The following is a 21,990-nucleotide window of genomic DNA, read 5'->3' as shown; positions in this document are numbered from 1 at the left end:
AACTAGTGTATAGTTAATTGGTTCTTTTTAAGTTTGTTGTTTATTCTACCGTACGTCTGTTTTATTTATTTCCTTTGCAGCCATAAACCTTTTCATGGAGGCTCGACACTTGTAATGCGATATTTCACTAAAAACTCCTTTGAGGTCTGGCCTTTTAGGCATCCGTCATATTGGGTCTGTGATCTACACTCACTCATCATGGGCTTCACAATGACTAATCCAGTCCAATAGCTCATTTTTTGGTCCAAATAGAAGTTATTTGGAAATCTTAGTTTAACTATATAACCGCTTTTTTTATTTTTTACCCAAAAAAAAACTATATAACTGTTTTTGTAATGATCGCCAGTGACAGAGCCAAGATGCATGATAATATAATCTTTTATGTAAATATATTTTTTCGTATCTTATATCAATCGTTAAAATATTATATATCTAATAAATTTTTTAATTAAAATATTTTTTTAAAATTTTGAGGATGTAAAATATCAAGATTAGGAGGCAAAATTATAAAATTTACATACCTTATTTTTAATTTATTCCAAAGTGAGAAAGTACATTTGTCCACTCTCATCCAAACCTAGCTCAGCAGTAACCATTATATAAGAGGCAATACATATAAGCTTTACTTTTATTAGTGACTGTTTTTCAAGAAAATTTATTGTTATATCCTGAAAAATAAATATAAGCCACTTATTCAAAATCACAAACTTGGATATTTTCGACGGCAAGAAGCTGGAGATTGAGTGCGAAAAACTTTCAACGTTTTCTTTCTTTTTCTTTTTTCCAATTTAATCATTAAGGATATTTTAATCATTTAGCAGTCATATTTTTAAGGAAAAATTATATTAAAGTCTCAAAAATTAATTACTGTAATGTTCATTAATAATTAAATTAAATTATATTGACAATACAGTCAGTTATTAATGTAATTTGATTTAATTGTCCATGAACTTTATAATAATTAATTTTTTTTAGGACTTGTTTGTATTTTTTTTTATTTTTAACCCCTCAGGGACCAGGGTCCTTGCAAACAATTCAGGGACTTTGGGGCAATAAATTTTTAAATAAGAGATTTATGAGCCACCTTTCCTTTGAGACATTAATTGTCCTTTTGTGGACTATTTTTTAAATTAATCCTAGCCACAAGACAAAAGCCTTACTCGGTCATCGTCCCAGGCTTAGAATCGTTAACGTCGCATGCTTGTAGAATCATACGTGTAGAGGGTTGGTGGTATAATTTGAACCACATGTCTAGTCATAAATTTATAACCTACTTCTTTGACTTGAGAAATGATACATTTCTTCTTTCTGGGAATGGCTATTTTTTTAAAATTGTTATTTTTATTTAGTTTGTTTACAAAGATAAAACGTTACATTTAATATTTATATTTCAAACTCTAGATTTTTATTTATCTAAATTTATATTTGCAATTCATTTTCAAAAATTTGTCAAGATTTAACTGTCATTAGATCAATCTTTTGAACCTAATTATCATCTTCCTTTAATTTTTAATTCCATTAATATTTTTTGGGACTAAAATGATATTTCTCTTGTTTAGAGGATTTAAGTTTCAAAACATTATAGGGAACTTACTAAGTGCTATTCTCGCCCAAAGTTGATATGTATTATTGTGTGCGTATCAAATTGCCATTCGCCAATTTCATTAGTCCTATATAAAGGAGCTTTTGGAAGGCATTAATTCTTGGTGTTGGAAGAAGGGCTTGTATATATATAGCTTAGCGTGGTGTTTCATTCATCCATCATGGCAGACCAAACCTTTCACGTAGCAATGACCCCATGGCTTGCGCTGGGCCACCTTACTGCATTTCTTCACATGGCCAACAAGCTTGCCAAGAGAGGCCACAGGGTCTCTTTCTTCGTACCAAAAAACACATCATCCAAATTGGAGCATCTCAATTTTCATCCACATCTCATCTTCTTCATTCCCATCAACGTCCCACACGTTGATGGCCTCCCTTCTGGTTCTGAAACCACCCATGATGTGCCATTTTCGTCACAGTTCCTTCTCTTGAAGGCCATGGACCTCACTGAGCCTTTCTTTGAAGCTTCTCTTCGAGATCTCAAACCCCATTTCATCTTCTTCGACTTTCAACACTGGATGCCTCAGTTGGCACGTCGCTTAAAAATCATCAAGGCATTGCATTTTTGCACAATAAGCCCTGCTTCTGTGGCCTATCTGTTAAGTCCTGAAAGGAAGCTCCTTAAAGAACCTGCTTGTACAGAAACTGATTACATGGTCCCTTCGCCTAGCTTTCCTCCTTCAGCTATTAGGGTTCAACTATATGCATCTAGGATGTTAGCCAAAATGACTGTGAAGGAACCTGAGAATGGAGTTTCATTTGTGGAGAGAAGTGTGATCTCATTCACTCACTGTGACGCAATTGTTTTCAAAGCAAGCAAGGAAATGGAAGGTCCTTACATTGATTACCTTGAAAGGCAATCTGCCAAGCCAATCTTTTTGGCAGGACCAGTTTTGCCTGATCCGCTGCCAAATCCAACCTTGGAAGAAAGATGGGTTAAATGGCTAGGAAGATTCAGTGCAAGATCAATGATCTTCGGTGCATTTGGAAGTGAATGTATTCTAAAGAAAGATCAGTTTCAAGAACTGCTATTAGGTCTTGAACTCACAGGTATGACATTTCTAACTGCACTGAAACCTCCCATGGGAGCTAAAACGATTGAATCAGCATTGCCTGAAGGGTTTTCTGAAAGAGTACAGGGAAGAGGGGTGGTTTATGGAGGTTGGGTTCAGCAGGTTTTAATGTTAAATCATCCTTCTGTGGGTTGTTTTCTGAGTCACTGTGGATCTGGGTCTATGACAGAAGCATTATGTAGTGAGACCCAATTAGTACTGATACCTAATTTTGGAGATCAATTCATTAATTCAAAAGTCATGAGTGGAGATCTGGAAGTGGGAGTGGAGGTAGAGAGAGGAGAAGAAGATGGAGTCTTCACGGGGGAATGTGCGTGCAAGGCTGTGAAAGTGGTAATGGATAGTCACAGTGAATTAAGTCAAAAGATCAGAAATAATCATAATAAATGGAGACAATTGTTATCAGTCACTGGACTTGAAGATAACCTTGACGAATTTGTTCGGAAGTTACATACTCTATTAATATTGAATTGAGAAGATTCTGTTATGATGTGAAGGCCATAGGGTATTGGATCTCTATTCAGCCCAATGATTTAGGAGTACAAAAGGTTAGAAGAAAAATGAGGCAGAGAAGGGCCACGTGGAGGGTCCGTGATCAGGTTGCTATATAGGAGACAAAAGCACGAGAGGCGAGGCAGGCAGAATATTATGTGCTCTTTCTCTCTGAGCGTCTCTCTCTTCCTTTTTTAGTTATTATTCTATTACTCTGTTTCTTGCAATTTTCAATCATTTTTTGTACTTTATACTTGTCAGTTGATGATTGAGGAATAAAACTAGAACGTATTTCTTCTTTGAGCTTCTTCATTTTAGCATCATATCATTGGTGCTCTTGTTGTCCTTCCCATGGTTGATGGTACTTGTCTTGCTATTCTTACTAATGATCTCAAGCAGGTTCAGGATTTGCTGGAGGAACTTCACCTTGCTTCTCTTGAATGGGCGACTCTCACGGACTCTTGTCTCGAACATTTGGATACCACCTTACGCACTCTCACATTACAACTGGAATCATTTGGTTGTCATTTGGATAATATGCCTGAGTTGTCTCAGGAGTCGTCTTTTCAACCACCGTCGCCATTGCATCACCAGTTTCCTTTCCTCCAGATCAAGCTCGATTTTCCCCGATTTGATGGCTCTGACCCTCTTAATTGGATTTTTTGAGCTGAACCATTCTTTTGTTATTATGATACCTCTTAACTCGCACCGATTAATGGTTGCTTCAGTGCACTTTGATGATCATATTGTGCCATGGTTTCAGATGCTTGTCAAGTTTGGTCAGATTCAATCTTGGCTTGATTTACTCCATGCTGTGGAAGATTATTTTGGTCCTTCCAAATTTGATTGCCCTCATGTTACACTTTTTAAGCTCACTATGCCGGACTCTTTTGAGACTTATTATCATGATTTTATGATGTTGGCCAACAAGGTGGACGGTCTGAATAATGCTATGCTTAAGGACTGTTTTATTGGTGGCCTTCCAGCTGAGTTGAAACATGAAGTTGTATCTCACGAGCCTCCTTCACTACTCCATGTTATTGCTTTGGCTCGCCTTTATGTGGAAAAGCAATTGCCATCTTTCCGTCGGTGGTCGCATGAAGGTTGTTTCGTCGATTTCTCCAACTACTCGTGCTTCAAGTTCGGGTTTCAGTCCAACACCTTCCACTGGTTCTAAAGTTGACAGTATTACTACTTCCTCATCTTTTGATTTGTTATTGACTCCTTCTTTCAAGCTCCAGAGTCCTGTTCGCCATATTTCCCCTGCTGAAGTGTAGCTGCGGCAGGAAAAAAGGTTGTGTTATAACTGTGACGAGAAATTTTCTTGGAACCATAAATGTCCTAATTGTCAATTGCTTATGATGATCTCAAAGGAGGATGAGGTAGTTCCTTCTACTTACGTTGTAGCAGAGGCCATACCTTCTCCAATTGTTTCTCCGGAGGCCATACCAGCTGCACCCTCTACTTTACATCATTTGTCCTTACAGGCATTTCAAGGATCGGGGGGCCATTGTATGATTCGATTTGAGGGGATTTTACATGGCTTGGCTATTCAAATCCTACTTGATGGGGGTTCTTTCGATTGTTTTATACATCTTCAAATTGTTCATCACCTCAAGCTTCTTATGAAATCATTGTCCCAACCGCTTAAGGTTCAAATCTGTGATGGGTTTAATATGGATGGTGACGGCATTGTTAAAGAGTTGCCCATTTCCATTAATGGTTACTTGCTTACTCTTGACATGTTTGTTACAGATTGCAAGCTCTGATTTAGTTATTGGTGCCGACTGGCTTGCCACATTAAGGGATCATATGGTTAACTACCGCACGGCTACCCTTAAATGTTTCATAAATGATTCCTTCATTATGTTGCAAGGATTCCGTTCTCCTTTATTGCGTGCTTCTCAATTTCATCAACTTCGTCGCTTATCAATTATTGACGCTATCTCAGAATGTTTTCTTCTTAGCTGCGACGCCATAACTGTTTCTACTGCTGTTTCGAACCTGGCCATTTCTCCTTCTACCCCATTGGATTTATCAGCAGTACTGTACTCTTTCAGTGACATCTTTCAGGTTCCTTCAGAACTTCCTCCTCCTCGTTCTCACGATCATTCCATTCCATTGTTGCAGAATATTCCGCCGGTCAATGTCCAGTCATACAGGTACCCTGTTATTCAGAAGGAGGAGATTGAGCGTCAGCTCACTGAGATGTTGAACTCTGGATTTATTCAACCTAGTTAAAGCCCATTTTCTGCCCCTGTGCTTCTAGTTCATAAGAAGGATGGCACCTGGTGATTTTGTAATGATTACCGTGCTCTTAATGTGGTCACTGTTAAGGATGCACATCCAGTTCCTACAGTTGATGAGCTTCTTGATGAATTGTACAGATCTCAATTTTTCTCAAAGCTCGATTTACGCTTGGGATATCATCAAATCTTAGTCAGACCTGAAGATCGATTTAAGACCGCTTTTCGTACCCATCATGGGCACTATGTGTCCTTCGGCCTCACCAACGCGCCAGCAACTTTCCAATCCCTCATGAATGATGTTTTTCGTCCTTACTTATGCAAGTTTATTCTTATTTTGTTTGACGATATACTTGTCTACAGTGCTTCATAGGAATTACATTTACAACATCTTTTGATAGCCTTGGAGTTATTACGCCTCCATAAGCTTTTTGCGAAACTCTCTCAGTGCATGTTCAGGAAATCTCAGGTTGAGTATTTAGGGCACTTGGTGTCTGTGCATGGAGTGGCTATGGATATGCAAAAGGTTGAGGATGTGCAAGAGCAGCCCATTCTTGCCCGTGTCTCACAACTCTGAGCGTTTTTGGGCTTAATAGGTTATTATTGCCGTTTTATCCACCATTACGCTTAGCTCACCAGCCCACTTACTCAGCTTTTACGTAAAGACTCTTTTGTTTGGTCTCCTCAGGCCCAAGATGCTTTTGACTTACTTAAATGGGCCTTATCCACAGCTCAAGTACCTGGTTTACCAGATTTTTCTCGCCCCTTCGTATTAGAAACTGATGCATCGGGGGTGGGGATCGGCGCTGTTCTCAGCCAACAAGGGCATCCTATTGCATTTTTCTCAAAACAATTATAGCCTCGGCTTCAAGCTAAATCAGGTTACGCCCAGGAGTTGTTGGCTGTCGCTGAGGCTAAGTTTCGCCATTATCTCTATGGCTATAAGTTCATGGTCCGTACCGACCACCACAGCCTCCTTTACCTCACTTCTCAGACTATATAAATGCCTGAGCCGCAGGCCTGTCTTCCTAAGCTACTTAGCTATGATTTTACAATTGAGTTTCGTTCTGGCAAATCAAATGTTGCTGCAGGTCCTCTATCGCATGTGACGTATGCTGCTTATACGGTCATAAATTCTGATTTCTTGGAGAAATTGGTACAGTGCATTTGCCACTCTAAAGCTTTGCGAGGATTGACTACTAAATACCACACGGACCCTGCAACTATGCCTGGTTACTCAATCCGTGATGGACTTCTTTTTTGGTAGCAACGATTAGTATTACCGGCAAATGAACCAGAGTTAATCATTCCTCTCTTGCAAGAATTCCATTCTTCTCCTATTGGCGATCATGCTGGACTCTTACGTAAACATGCTCGGTTAGCTACTCTTTTTTGGCCTCATATGAGAAGGGACATTAGATGTTTTATTCAGCAATGTACTGTATGCCAGTGAGCCAAGTCTTCACAGATGCAACCGGCAGGTCTCCTCTATCCACTTCTGATTCCAACTCAAGTTTGGGAGGATATTGCTATGGATTTCATTGTTGGGTTACCTCTTTCTAAGGGTTTTTCAGTCATTATGGTGGCTATTGATCGTTTAACCAAGTTTGGCCATTTTGCTCCTCTAAAAGCTAATTTTACAGCTGCTCAAGTCACCTCTGCCTTTTTAACTACTGTAGTTAAGCTGCATGGGATTCCCCGTTCTATTGTCTCTAATCGTGACAAAGTGTTCACCAGTGCTTTTTGGTGTCACTTGTTTAAGCTACAAGGCATTGAATTGAGGATGAGTTTGGCCTACCACCCCCAATCGTATGGTCAATCCGAAGTGTTAAACCATTGCTTGGAGATGTATTTGCGGTGTTATGTTATGGATAATCCATAGGCGTGGCTTTCCTTCCTTCCCTGGGCAGAATTCTCTTATAATACATCCTTTTAAATCGCTATTGGCATGACTCCTTTTCAAGCTCTGTATGGTCGAGATCCTCCATCTCTTATTAAGGTGGAACCTCAGGATGGGAAGCCCTTAACATTCAGGCTCACTTGTTTCTTCAAGATTAAATCCTCAACCAGTTGAAAGATAATCTTCGAAAAGCTCAAGAGCGTATGAAGCGGTTTGCAAATCGTCATAGATGCGAAGTAGATTTTGCTGTGGATGACTTCATTTAGGCCAAATTACAGCCTTACAGACAACACTCTCTCAAGTTACAGCATTATGAGAAGTTGGGTCCTCACTGGTTTGGACCTTTTTGAATTTTACAGCGCATAGGCTCTGTCGCATACAAGCTAGAACTTCCACAAACAGCACACATTCACCCAGTATTTCATGTTTCCTTGCTCAAGAAGTTTGTCGGGACTACACTACCCCCTCTAATTTCTCTTCGCTTTCATTCGGATGCATCAGGCTTCTTCGTCGTCCCTGTGGATGTAGTGCCAGTGTGTCAAGTCAAACTTTGAGGGACTTCAGTTAATCAGCTGTTGATCCGATGGGATGGTCGTGATGAGCTTACTTAGGAATCCATGAGTCAGCTGTTATAGGATTTTCCTACTTTTGACCTTGAGGCCAAGGTCCAAATTGATGAGGCGAGTGATGTTATAATGCGAAGGCCACAGGGTATTGGATCATCCATTCAGCCCAATGACTCAAGAGTGCTAAAGGTTAGAAGAAGCACGAGGCAGAGAAGGGCCACGTGGAAGGTCCGGGATCAGGTTGCTATATAGGAAACAAAAGCACGAGAGGCGAGACAGGAAGAATATTATGTGCACTTTCTCTCTGAGCGTCTCTCTCTTGCTTTTTCGGTTATCATTCTGTTACTTTGTTTCTTGCAATTTTCAATCATTTTCTATACTTTATACTTGTCAGTTGATGATTGAGGAATAAAACTAGAATGTATTTCTTCTCTGAGCTTCTTCTTTTTAGCATCATATCATATTCAAAACTGTTTATTGAGCCATGGTTCATCCAGAGATTGCGTTATTATTATTATTTTTTTTTGGTAGGAAGAGATTGTGTTATTTATTTGTAATTATTTTTTTGGGCCCAAGCAATTTTTGTGATATGAATGTGATGTTAATTGTGCGTGATCTTTGTATGGCCGTGGAAAAACTATACCATTACTAAGTGAAATAATCAATGTGATGACGAGGCTTGTCTCTCATGTCTTCAAAATTTTATTTTGAAAATATATCTCTAGACTCTAAAACAAGGAAAATTATGGCTAAGTTCCAAAAATATTAAATTAGCAACACTTAAGTTTCTAACAAATTTTTTAAAAAAATAAATTGTAAATACTGATTCAGACAAAATTTCTACTATAATTCAAGAATTACATTTAAAACTTACATGTTTTATCTGTAATTGAAAATCTAAATTGTTATTTTTTATCAAAAAAAAACTAACTGTTATACTAATTTAAAATTTTGGAGCTTAACTGTCATCTTGAATATAATCTATGCCATAAATTAAAGAGAAGCAAAACCATTATATACTATAAAGACGACAATACTGTACTTAAGCATACAAATATATATTGCCCATGGTCATGTGCTGCGTGTAACATCTTATTTTTAATCTTATTTTTAATATGAATTTAATTATGAAAAATATGGATTTAATTAAGGATTTTACTTTAGAATTTATATTTTTATTAAGGTTGGATTAAAGGAATTAAATAGAGATATTGTTAATTCGGGTTTGATTTAGAAATAACTTTTTGTTTGAGGATAATTGAGATTTATTGATAGTTTAGGCACTTAAGTATAGACTAAATTGAGCTAAGAGACATGTATAGAGGTTAAATAAAGTCCAAAATAGGTATTGGTCTAAATTAGGCACAACTACTAGCCCATTAATAATGGGTGTGAGAAAGTTATTTAAGTGTGAGAAATTCTCATTGATAATGGGTGCGAGAAAGTTATTTAAGTACATATTTCTTTTTACAATAAAGTACAAAAATACCAACAAACTTTTTTCTCCAAAAGCTTCTAATATCCTTAAATAAAAAATAATTAAATTTTATTTTATTAATAATAAAAAAGAATTCAACTATTCAGGCGTGGCCTGGATTTCTTTGGCTTATTATTTTGAGGTAGGTAATGACTAGAGATTATCTAGATTAATCACATATGATATTCTTATAATTATTTTATATTGTGAGCTATTGGTATTAATTAAAAATTAAAAATTGTTTAAAATGATTATTAACAAAATTTATATGATTAAAATTAATTTTTTATTAACATAATTTTTAAGATAATTGAAAAATTGTTGATAAAATTTATTTTTAAGAATGGAAGGAAAATATTTAACCATTTTGGAAGAAGATAAAAATTTAACCATTCATTTATTAGATTTTGAGAAAAATATGGGGAAATAAAAGTAAAAGATATTTAACATAAACTTTGTTTTGGTCACTAACATAAACTAATATAATACATATTATAAATAAATTATATATTTAATTATTTTAATTTAAAAATTAAAATAAAATTTATAAATTGGTTAAAATATTTATGAGAAATTATTTAATATTTAAAATTTTTTTCTTTATTTTAAGTTCATTTTCATATCGAAAATAACATTTTTTGATAAAAATAATATTTTATTAAAATATAATATAAATAGTCATATGAATTATTTTATTATATTATTCATTGAAAATAAAATATAATATATGTATATATTTTTAGTAGTATATTATTTAATATATGTGTATGAAGTTAATATATATTTAATTTCACATATGATCATTGTAGGTGTGTTTCAATTTAACTAATAAAGAAGAAGGGCATAAGACTTGGAAGGTGAAAGGTCAAGAGTTCAAGTCTTGACATTAGCATATTTTGCAACAAATAAATAACATGACATAAGGAGGTGACATAACATGAGGTGGAAAGTAACATGTGGCATATAAGGTGGTGACATGGCAAATGACATGGTATGAGCTGACCCACACATGGTGAGTGACATGGTGCTAGGTGGCAAGTGATGTGGCATGAGCAAGATGCACATGTGGTGCCTGATGTGGTGTGAGGTGTTGTGTGAAGTGGGATGTAGTAGCTAGCATGGTGCAAGGTGGCAAGTGACGTGGCAGTAGTTGTAATGTTTCTCACAATACATTATTATGAGAGACTAATGAATTTCTCTCAAAAATATTTCAAAAGAAATTCTCTTATATTTGTTGCACGTGAGAATTTTTCATAGAAAATGGTTATAGAAAATTCTCACAACATCGTAATATGAGAGAAATTTTCATGCCATTTACATGTAAAAAATTGTTTCATGTTTAAATTAAAAGAATTTCTCTCAGAACCATTTCATGACAATGTCTCAAGGTTTCAAATATTGTGAGAACTTCCTATAAATAATGGCATCAGAAATAGTTCTCATAGTTTTGTTCATACGAAATATTTTTTTCTTTAATTGTTTTAGTGATAGACCTTTTGGCGTGAGAAATTCTATGAAAATTGATGTTCTCATAGAATTTTGGGTGTTTTCTCATAGAAATATGCTGTGAGCAAATCATTGTTTTGGTGTGGTGTGAAGCTAAAAATAAAGTGCTATGTTTTGCACTTTCTATCACATCAAGTAGTGTGCTTTGATTTAAAACTCTAATAAAAGTACAGAAACAGAGAAAAGGAGTTTTTGAGAGTTGTGGGTGTGATTTTTCAAAGCTCTATTGGGGTTTGAAGATTCCTAACTCTAAGGCACAAATTTAAGGCTCTAAATTTCCAAAGTAAGCTTGTTTGTTCTTCCTACTACCCTTTAATCTTCTTTTTTCAAAGGTTTAATCACATTTGAGTGTTAGGGTTTTGTTTTTAGAGATACCTACCCTATAAATCTAAATTTTAAGTATTGTTTAAGGTTAAATAAAGGTTGTTTAGATAATTTTGGTGTTGTTTATGATTATAGGATAATTAAATCCAAAACCCTAGGCTCAAAAATGACACTTTGTTTGATAATTTCAAATTTTAGGTGTTAAATCTATACAAGAGGAGTATATAATAAGGATTTTTAGGACTAAGTTTGATAATATAAGTGTATAAGATGTGTTAGGTTAATGAGATTAATTAATCTAACTTTAGGGTTAGTGTGTGATTATGTAGCAATTCACTATAAGTAGCATTAATTAATGTAAATTAGCATTATTATGTTGTGTATATTGTGGTGTTAACACTATAGTAGGCAACTATTCTTATGTTCACTTATTCAGAAAACTTTGCTTGTAAGGAGTGAAGGTAACTACTCTAACTTGTTATGTTGTGTGACTTGTAGTTGATGGTATGAAATTTTGATATAAATGTTTATGTTGTGAACAAAGGGTACTTAAAGATAAACATTGTTTTGGAAAGTATGTGTTGCCAAGTAGGTTTATATTATGTTAGAATGTGATTTGGAATATGGTTGAATACTTGAAAGCATGATTTATAGTGTTTTGAACATGTGCATATGAAAATGTGTTTCAAAATCACATGACTAGTAGTGTAAGGTTAGGAGCTGTAACACTTGCCCTAAGTGTTATCCAAAAATCACACAATTCAAATAAACTAAGTGTGGTTAAGGAATTAATCCTAAAACTAACTTAAGAAACAAACCATTTAAATCACTAAGCAAATACATAATTACAAATTAAACATTTAAAGCCTTTAAAAAATTTTATAGGTTCTACCTATAGCGCACGGAAGCAAGTTAGATGAAAGAAGGGTAAAAATATACTGTCATGATAGCATTAAATTGCTGTCATGATAGCCCTCCCGAGTCAACTTCAGGGAGGCACCGTTCTGTCTTCCAATCTCCGATCGAAGAAATTTTAAAGTTCACACATCAAATTCAAAGGGTACTATAAGTGTATCAAATTTCAAAAAGATCCAACGGTCGGATTAAAAATTGAACATGTTATAAATTTGATCACTTTTGCTGTCAAAAGCTGTCATGACAGCACTTCTGGACCAACTTTCAAAGTGCACCATTTCATCATCTGACCTCCGATCGGAGCGATTCCAAAGCCTACATGTCACTTTTTAAGAATAATATTAGCATACCAAATTTTGAAAAGATCCAACGGATGGATTGAATTTTGTGCAGGTTACAATATTACTACTGTAGTTGTCATGATAGCAATGAAATGCTGTCATGACAGCACCTCCAGACCAAATTCTGAAGTGCGCCATTTTTTCATCTGATATCCACCAAATCCCACACGAAGCTTATAAAAGATTTTACTTGTAACCCAAATTTTAGAGAAATCCAACGGTCGGATTAAAATTTGAACACCCGGATGCAAAAGTGCAGCTTTTTGGTAAAAACCATTTTCAAAATTGTCCAAATCTCATCCTAATGGTCACAAACCTGTGGGAACACTTTGGACACGTCAAATAAGACTAAAAACACTTGATAGAACATTCAAATGATGGAAAACTCCCATACATCAAAATTTGACCACCCGGGTGCCATTTCCCAAAATGGATCCTAAACCCCCAAAATGCACAAATCATACAAGAGTAGTCACAAATCAATCCAAATACCATGTATTTATATAAATACATATGCTAAACATTTTCACTTGGCTCAAAGCTCCTTGTAGGGCCCACGCACCCACTCTCTCTATCCAAAGTGTATGCTTGCCCATAGCACATCATTTGCAATGCAAACACTTTGCATTTGCTTATAAAATCACACACACACACACACACACACACACACACACACACATATCAAAATAAATATCTACTTGTAATAGAAACTTGGTCTACCAAGTAAATCCATCAAAACCACACACCATAACCAAGTTTCCTAGCCACAAGTCTACAAACAGATAAAAATTCATACACAAGCACACAATCCACACATATTCACTCACACATACATAATTATATCCTAATAGCACCCTAATTCTAAATACATTACAATATATTTGCTCAAAAGAAAGGGGTTGCAGTTCTTTACAAATCACAAGCAAACCCCTAGCTTTGCTCCTTTCCCCGTCCACCACTGGATCCTTCGTCTGGACCTAGAATATTAAAAAGAAAGGGGTGAGACAACTACAGTCTCAGTAACAAAAAAATCTATATTGATTATTACAAAGTAAGCCATAATCAAATAAATGAATAATAAATTCAACATAGTATATAATTTAGTCATTTAAAATACATGAATGCATGACCTAGGCCGGTATGGCCTTTCATGACCAACAGAATGCCCCCTAACACTTTTTAACTCACAGGTAAATCTTATACCTACTTGTACCTCCACAAGTACAAAACATAATTTAAAGCATGATTTAATCCACCGAACCACCTATGCCCCTTCGACGTGAATCCTGAGCAATCAAAGCTAACTCCCTCCCAGAGCTAGCTCGACTTACTCTCCATGTAAGGGCTACCTTGGCCTAGGCACTCAACCTCACACTTCATATGTCGAATTTCCTCCTCCATTGAGAGGTGTCAAACACTCAATACACTGAGTACTGGCAGTGTGCCATAGAATATCAAAAGTACACACCTTCTCATTGGTGAACTCCCACAGAGATCATGCCTTTTATTCGTGTCTACCTTTCCCGAGTATTGACCACTTCGACACTCTAAGGTAGTATAACATTTATAAATCTCCCTTAAACGGTTCCTTAGCCTATCTAAAGTACCTTACTTAGTTACACTTCCTTAAGTGCAACTTCTATTCCTTATGATTAAAATACATGTAAACAAATCTCGTTTCCATAAAAATATTTTTGTTAAACAATTAGAAAACATATTTGTACTATAATCAAATTAGTACCCAATAACCCCTTATAAAGCACATTTAATATTTTAAAACATGTAATGCATGATAGCTAGTAATATTTATTCAAAAATAGCTAAAACAGAGTAATAAAAAATATAAATTTTCCCTATTATCTCAACCTTTTGGTACCAAAAGGGTTCCCCTTGTACAAAATAGGGCTCAGCTTGTTCCTTAACTTCTGAACAAATTCCACCAACAATTCCTACAACATATAAGTGATCCACATCACTTATCATGTCAAATAGCATTAATGAAGACTATAACTCATACCACACAACTTGGGTCTATGAGCCATAGTCCATCCTAATGGTCCATATATTAAACCAACCATTCACATAATATCGCTTAACCACCAAAACCATTTATTAGCCATCACTAGGCTAATTTCTAATTTATATAATTTTTAATTAATTAAAAACCTTCACTTAATATCACCAACTTTCACCATTAGCCCTTATAATGAAAACTAAACCTTAATTTAAATCTTATTGGGCTCAAATAGCAAAATTATAACTAAATCAATAGGTTTAAACCATTGAAGAGCAAAACCCAATCTCTCAGGGTTTAATTTGTGCCCAAAACACCTCTTTTCATTCAATTATCCACTCAAAACATTATATTACTATATAGAAACTTAAAACATCCTCCCTAGGATCCAAAGAAACAAAAGCTTACAAGAATAAAGCCTTTGAGATCAAAATTCAAAAATTTTCTCTTTCATAAATTGAAGAAAATCAAGAGAAAGAGAAGAGGATTGAAGTAGGGAGTTTACCTATCGTGTAGCCGAGCTCGCAACGGTCGCAAAGACTCCTAAATCCAAACCTAACTCCTTCCCTTTCTCTTCTCTTCTTCCTCTTTCCCTCTCGTGCGTTTCCTTTCCTTTCTCTGCGTTTCTGCGTCTATTTTTGCCTTATAAAAGCTGATCTAAAAGTTTGGAAAAAATTACAAGAAAGGGCCCAACATTTTTTACTATAGCACAAAAGCCCAAGTCAACTTTGGTAATTTTTTCCATAGTTAAAAATCAAATAAAACTAAACTTTTGCTTAGTAAAATTCAAACTTTGGACCTCTATCAAATTATTCTAAATTTTAATTTAATTATAGATATTTTATTTTAATTTAATTAAAATTTTTAGGATGTTACAGGAGCATTGTATATTGGACTAAACTATCATATGGTATACACCTATTAGGCCCAATAGATGGCATGTGTGACTTGGACTAGCTTTATAACATCCCAAAAAATTAACCTATAATTAGCTAAGTTAAAAAAGGGTAATTGAGTAAATAAATGTGGCTTGTGGTTACAGAGATCTAATGGGTATTTTGAGCAGTGATTACAGCCTTAAGATTGAGTCTAAAGTGCAGTTAGGCTACTCAAACCTTGGAATGTTAGAAAAAGAAAGAAAAAAAGGCTCTGTGTCATATGCCACGGCACGTGCCTAAGATGTTGTGGCGCATGAGTTATTAGAACAAGAACCAAGCTTTTCTATTCCATATGTCATGGCCTATGTGGCATGCACTATGACATGTGATGTTCGTCTTAACATTACCAAAACACTATACATGACTTCATTATGATAACCAGAATTAATTAATTTTAAATCCAGTTATCATAATACAAAGGTTTAAACATAATTATTGTAAAGTTTGGATTCCAAGAAACCTTTTAAAAAAAAGTTTGAGCTTAAGCTATAGTTTAAAACAAGTAAAAAGGAGCAACGAAATCATAGGAACAAAAATTAATACCTCCGAGTATTACAAGAGGGATAGATAGCATAGAGGGATCAATTCCCATGTTGTGTAATGCGCCACGATACACCCTTATTATTATGACAGCACTTTAACATCAACTTTCAAAGTAGGCCATTTTGCCATTCGATGTCCGATTTGAGTGACTCAAATGTCTACATGTAGCTCTTTAAGTAACCTAGCTATTGCCATTAGTTTCATAACCAAACACTTTACCATTTAAAAGTTAGACACCTAAACATAAAATTGTCCTTTATCCCCTCAAAACAAATACAAGAGTGTCTAAACCTACCAACCAAGTGCTAATAATGGTAAAACCACTTAAACCAACTCACTTGTACCATAACATACCTAATTAAATAGTCATATGTCATCACTTGCAATACAAACACAACCTAGCCATATAAAACCCTGATTTCACATAAATTAAAGGGTGGCAATAAATCATATATAACAATCTCTTGGCCATCCAAATACATACAAACACCACAATAATGCCACTTGCATTAGTATCTCAACCCCTTATAATAATTTCATTATGATTACATTATCCTATGCTGAAATACCCACCAATTACATATTCTCATGCAAGTGACCCTAAAAACAACATTCTTAAGTTGGCATAAATTATAAGTCTTTCGTTACAATACCAAAAGTAGAGAGAGTTATACAAACTTAAGTTCCTCAAACCCCAATAGGGTCCTCCTTCCCTTTGCCTCTAACAGAGCCTTTACTTACAAAATACAACCATGGAGGTAAGTCGAGAACTCAGTGACCAAATAATCTAATATATTCACAAGCATAGAGGAATAGTATATGCGTGTGTGAGGTGGCAAGTAAAAACATTTATCGGATATATATATATATATATAGAAACATGTTTGTCATATATCAATCTATATAATTAAGGGTGTTCACAAGCTTGGTTTGGTTCAGTTTTGGGCAAAAACCAAACCGAACCAAACAATTAGTTTACTCATAACTGAGACCTAATCAGTTTTTTAAAAAATTGGTTTGGTTTGGTTTCATTCTCAGTTTGGTTCTAGTTGGTTTAGGTTTAGATCAAACTTCAATGTATTTATTTGATGTCATTTTATAACTTGCACTTAGTACAAGCGTGTCATTTTTCCTTCTAGAGTGCATTTGTATGTTTATATAGCCACTTAATAGTTGATAGGATTTTTTTTATGTTCCTTTAAATATTTTTAACAACATGAAAATACTAATAGCAAATTAATCATGCATATGTGTTTTTAAATCATTAATTATTAAAAACTAATGAAACTACAAGCATCTTTTGAATTATATTATTTTAGTTCACTTGTACTTATCAAAGTATGTTTGTTATGAATTTATGATAACATTTGAGCATTAATTTCTGTAAAAAAAATATAAAACAAAGTTAGTTACTATAATTTGTAGAAAAATACTAATGAAAATAACCTTTTATTGTTAAATATATATATAATAGCATTTTTCCTAATTATAGACAATATTTAACTAATTATAGATAACTGCCCTTAAAAAAATATCATAACAATTATAGACAATATTTAACTAATTGTAACATATTTTTAACCATCAATTTATTGATAACTAAATTTAGGAAAGGAAAAAAATTGCACAAATATATAAAAATAAATAAAACAAATATAATATGGCTTAATTCGGTTTAGTTCAAATTTTAAGAAATAAAAACTTGAACTGAACCGAACCAATTAGTTTTCCCAAAAGAAAAACCAAACAAAATCTTATTTGTAACTGGTTTTGATCAATTTATATTGGTTTTGTTTGGTGTTATTGATTTGGATCGATTTTGAACACCCTTATATATAATGCACAATCAACATTCTTCACCCTATTCCCTTCGATTGAATCTATGGGCAAGCAGCACAATAAGACCAAGTCCATGTGATTGGACCAACCCAAACTCACTAATCCTAGGAGGCAGCCTCTACCAAAGGCACATTCATCTATTATGGACCACAGATTCTCCCTTTTTTCAAATACCAAGGTATCGTATGCCTAGTCTATCTCAAATAGTACTAGGACTTTCAAACAAGAGAAAGACTGTGCAACAAGGCTTCCACAGTGTTAGTGTACCATATGAATTTCATACAATATCTCCTAACAACTTTAAGGTGAACTCCTACCCTCTCACAATGATTATGCTTATAACATTTCAATCATACACTTTCATCAGCCATATTCATACATCAAGTATTAATATTTTATAATCATTCTGTACCACATCACATAAATTTCTAAAATATCAACCATTCGAATATAATTCATGATTTTCATAATAAAATATAGATATACATATTCACTTTCACAAACCTCATAGACGTTCAAATACATAAATAAAAGGACTAAATTATCCAGTTATCTTAACCCTTATCGTGGCAATTTGGTTACTCCACAACATCTACTAACTCAATGGGGCTTTAATCTACAAGATTAAATACTGATCATCAATTATAAATTTAATTAAATCCTCTTTTTAGCCTAATTTTGGGTACCCACTATACCTAAATTTCCTCTTTACTATAATTAGCATTTCTAATACACTCCATTAATTCTATCCCAAACACTTAGATAATATCAACTCTTCACCCATATTACATCAAATCCTAAAATTTTCACTTAGGATTCATCAAAACCTTAACCAAAAATCTCAAATCACTACAAAACTCTCAAACCTAGTTTTAAAAGCTTGATTTAACTTCTCAAAGACTTAAAGAAAATAATAGGTTCAATTAGAACCCAAGAGGAGCCAAAAACGACATCCTATCATTTTCAAATCTACTAACATCTCGCATAGAAGGAGAAAGCAGTGAAAAGAAACTTACCCAAGAATGGTTCTTGCTTCAAAACACCCTTAAAGTGCCCCAAAGATAATGCCCTAATAGAGGCAAGACAATCCCTCTCCGTTCCTTCCTCCTTTATTTCTTTCTTTTCTTTTTTTATAAGATTATTTCTTTCTTTTCTATGTGTATGCTCATTTAATAAAATTTAGGCTCTTCTAACATAGCACATTATGTCTCCATAATGGCGGATGGCATAACAAAGCCTGGAGAAACATGGGCTTTGCACTCGGGCCTGATTAACTCGAACACTATCCTAGTTCATTACCAAAGCTATCCAAAAGTCCAAAAGCCTCATTAGCCATCCACAAACATCATTAACTCATTAATCACTTTATTTTAAGACTTCAAATTTAAAGTTTGAATCTAGGATGTTACATAATGCATGGTCAGATTTTCAGTTTATCAAACATGAGTCTGATATGAAAATTAGAGAAAAGAAAGAGAATTTGAGTGAGAGGGAAGGAGAAGACCTAAGGAGCTCTGCTAAGGCTTAGAATATTGTGGCATTGGAGTATTTTGAAGCTTTTTAACACTAAAAGTAAGTTCCCTAAGCCTAAGTCCTCCTCCCTCTTCCATTTTTCTTAATGTTGGGAGTTAGAGTTTGTTTGAGAAAGATGGTTTTTGGTTCATAAAGGCTATAGGTTTGAACTCATTGACTTAAATAGAGTTAATGAAAGTGATTTAGGTTATTTAAAGGAGGTGGATGGGAGTTGAAGTGCCTGTTTGGATTTCAGTTGAGTATAACAGATTATAAAAATAATTGAATAATTGATTAAATAGTATATTTTAATCATAATTGATTGTGTTATAATGTAATATGTTTTGATACCATTTTTCTAAAATTAATTTTAATAAAATGGAAGATGTTTGAATAATTTAATTAGAATCAATTTTAGCTATATCAATTATATTAATGTTGACAATTTAATTTACATAAATAAATAACTCAATGTATCTTAGTTCAAATACATTTAATAAAAGATAAAAATTTAATTCTTAAATACCAAACATCAATTTGACAATAACTAATAAAGATGGTAATATAAAAATTGATCCCTAATGACATGATGAATATGAGTCATATCTGATGAAAATGTTAAGCACTACCTTAAAATTTTAGCAACATAGAAAATGTAGCAATGTCACAAATAATACAAAAACTCTCTCTCTCTAGACCTTTACAACAATCTTTGTCATGACTCTAAATTTTAAATTAATTTTTCTCTACTAATTAATATTTTATTTGAATTAATTTTATAGTAAATTGAGTGAAGGGTGATAGTTGACAGGAACTTATGCTAGCAATTTTTTAAGGATACAAAATTTGAATTTCATTAAAAAAAAAGAAAAAGAGAAGAGAGCTTTGTTTTATTTTTATTAAATTATGTGATTTCTTTGTAATTTTTTCTTTGTCTTTCTTTGTAATTTTTCTCAATGTTTTTTGGTAAGCTTTTTTGCAAAAGCTCATATTCTCAACTTCCAAAAAAAATGATTTTTGGCCCAAAAATCAATTAATCAAATTTATGGGTGTTTGGATAATTTTGGCAAAAATGATTTTTTCCTCAAATAATCAATTAAAAATGCTATCCAAACATACAAGAAAATATCATTAATGATTGATTGTGAGTTAAATGAAGTTAATATGAGTTAAAGGAAGCTAATAAATCCTATGGATATCCTTGTACATGAAGAGATTGAATTTTGAGGATTTGAAAATAATGAATTAGATGTTGAAAAGTATCCTAGAAAGGGTATTGATGATTATTGTTGTCATTAAATGTAGAGTAATTACAACTTGGCACCATTTAGGCTTTGTGAAGCTTTAGAAATATGTATTTAAGAGATAAATATTTAACCTCTCAAAGGTTTGAGATAACTTGAGAAAATCTTCTTATACTCTTCTGTGTTAATTAATTATTTTAACTGTGAATTAATATTGTCGATTATGAAATCGTTTGTAATGCGGGTGTGGCATGTGAAATTTTAATCTTTCTTTGATAACAAGAGGAAGTTTTGTAATGATGTATTTGTGTAAATGGTGTGTAATAAAAGAATTATTAAATTAAGGAGTTTAATGAATACTTGTAATGTAGAGTTCAATGAATATGTGTGATGTGGAGTTTAATTAATACTTATAATGTGGAGTTGAATGTAGAGTTCAATGAATATATGTGATGTGGACTTCAATAGTAAATGTGATGTGTAAAATGTAACAAACATGAATTTAATATGAGTACAATGATGATAATAATCATGCATATATAATGATAATTGTGCATGCTTGATAATTTGCATTTATGCACAACATGATCATGTAAGGCAATAGTTTACCTAGGAAGAAGAGTAGTAAAGCTAAAATTCATATGGTAAGGCTATCATTGGGGCTCAATAGTTTGCTTAGATATCATTATACCTATTGTCCCACTTATTTAATGAGAGACTATCCCATTGTGTAATAAGAGACTTGAACCTACTTTAGTTTTCTACTATTTAATAAAGAAGCTAGTTTAGGGATAATGACACCCCATAGTATGAGATTTAAGGGAAATCATCTCCCACAAGTAAGTTAAGCAACCTTAGCTATATAGCTTCTCACGCGTGAATGGCTAGGGTAGTCTCATCATGCGAACAAACCCATTGTGAAATAGCCCATGGTTTTATGTCGGAAGCATAAGAAGGATATAAGGGAGGTGTGATCATGCATATTATTGATAAAGGGCATATGGTTGTCTGTATTGTAACCCTTATGATGAAAGCATGTGATTAACATTCTATCAATGTGAAAATGAGCTATTATGTTGAAATTTCATGAATATATGTTATCGATGATGTGAAATGTAAATACGTGTTTTGAAATGTTAAGCTAACATGAGTATGACAATAAATTGCCACTTGCATCGAAATTAATTGACATGTATTAGTATAGGTTAAATGTACCTTGGTCATTGAGTAATTGTACTCACTACTCTCTCTACATTGTTACATTAGCTTAGCTTATCAGGGCAAGATTGAGGAAAACAACTCGAGGCATAGGATATCCTTCTTATTTGTAGGCCTTGTTTTATTTTGAGTATTATGTGTATAATTTGCATGATATTGCCAACAAGGAGATTTCATATTTACTTAATTGCATTATGTGATTGTTAATATTAAATTATGTATTTTGGGCCTTAGGTTATA

At 33.8% G+C, this 21,990-nt stretch overlaps 2 protein-coding genes across 2 annotated transcripts in view; both read left to right on the top strand.

Moving 5' to 3' along the window:
* The first annotated feature begins 1,720 nt into the window (after positions 1 to 1,720).
* LOC129285265 (cyanidin 3-O-galactoside 2''-O-xylosyltransferase FGGT1-like) lies at positions 1,721 to 8,312 on the top strand. Its single transcript, XM_054920861.1, has one exon. It carries the CDS (start codon positions 1,764 to 1,766, stop codon positions 3,147 to 3,149), a length of 1,386 nt encoding a protein of 461 aa, XP_054776836.1. The 5' UTR covers positions 1,721 to 1,763; the 3' UTR covers positions 3,150 to 8,312.
* Positions 4,529 to 21,990, top strand: part of LOC129286559 (uncharacterized) — a 25,938-nt gene continuing 8,476 nt past the window's right edge. The window contains exons 1-12 of the mRNA XM_054922503.1: positions 4,529 to 4,819; positions 4,923 to 5,403; positions 5,518 to 5,721; positions 5,815 to 5,975; positions 6,102 to 6,221; positions 6,273 to 6,365; positions 6,432 to 6,569; positions 6,681 to 6,777; positions 6,895 to 7,238; positions 7,484 to 7,561; positions 7,673 to 7,846; positions 7,949 to 8,119. Of these exons, the coding sequence (XP_054778478.1) occupies positions 4,529 to 4,819; positions 4,923 to 5,403; positions 5,518 to 5,721; positions 5,815 to 5,975; positions 6,102 to 6,221; positions 6,273 to 6,365; positions 6,432 to 6,569; positions 6,681 to 6,777; positions 6,895 to 7,238; positions 7,484 to 7,561; positions 7,673 to 7,846; positions 7,949 to 8,119 (2,352 nt within the window). The remainder of the gene's footprint in view (positions 4,820 to 4,922; positions 5,404 to 5,517; positions 5,722 to 5,814; positions 5,976 to 6,101; positions 6,222 to 6,272; positions 6,366 to 6,431; positions 6,570 to 6,680; positions 6,778 to 6,894; positions 7,239 to 7,483; positions 7,562 to 7,672; positions 7,847 to 7,948; positions 8,120 to 21,990) is intronic.

The sequence above is a fragment of the Prosopis cineraria genome, unplaced genomic scaffold, assembly GCF_029017545.1.
Source record: "Prosopis cineraria cultivar Desert tree isolate PC_DT_omini unplaced genomic scaffold, ASM2901754v1 PC11, whole genome shotgun sequence".
In the NCBI taxonomy this organism is placed as follows: domain Eukaryota; kingdom Viridiplantae; phylum Streptophyta; class Magnoliopsida; order Fabales; family Fabaceae; genus Prosopis; species Prosopis cineraria.
This window is presented reverse-complemented; position numbering and strand designations above follow the sequence as displayed.

What these genes read in the sequence shown, in the direction of transcription:
- LOC129285265 (XM_054920861.1), top strand. Translation starts at nt 1,764, where the DNA reads ATGGCAGACCAAACCTTTCACGTAGCAATGACCCCATGGCTTGCGCTG.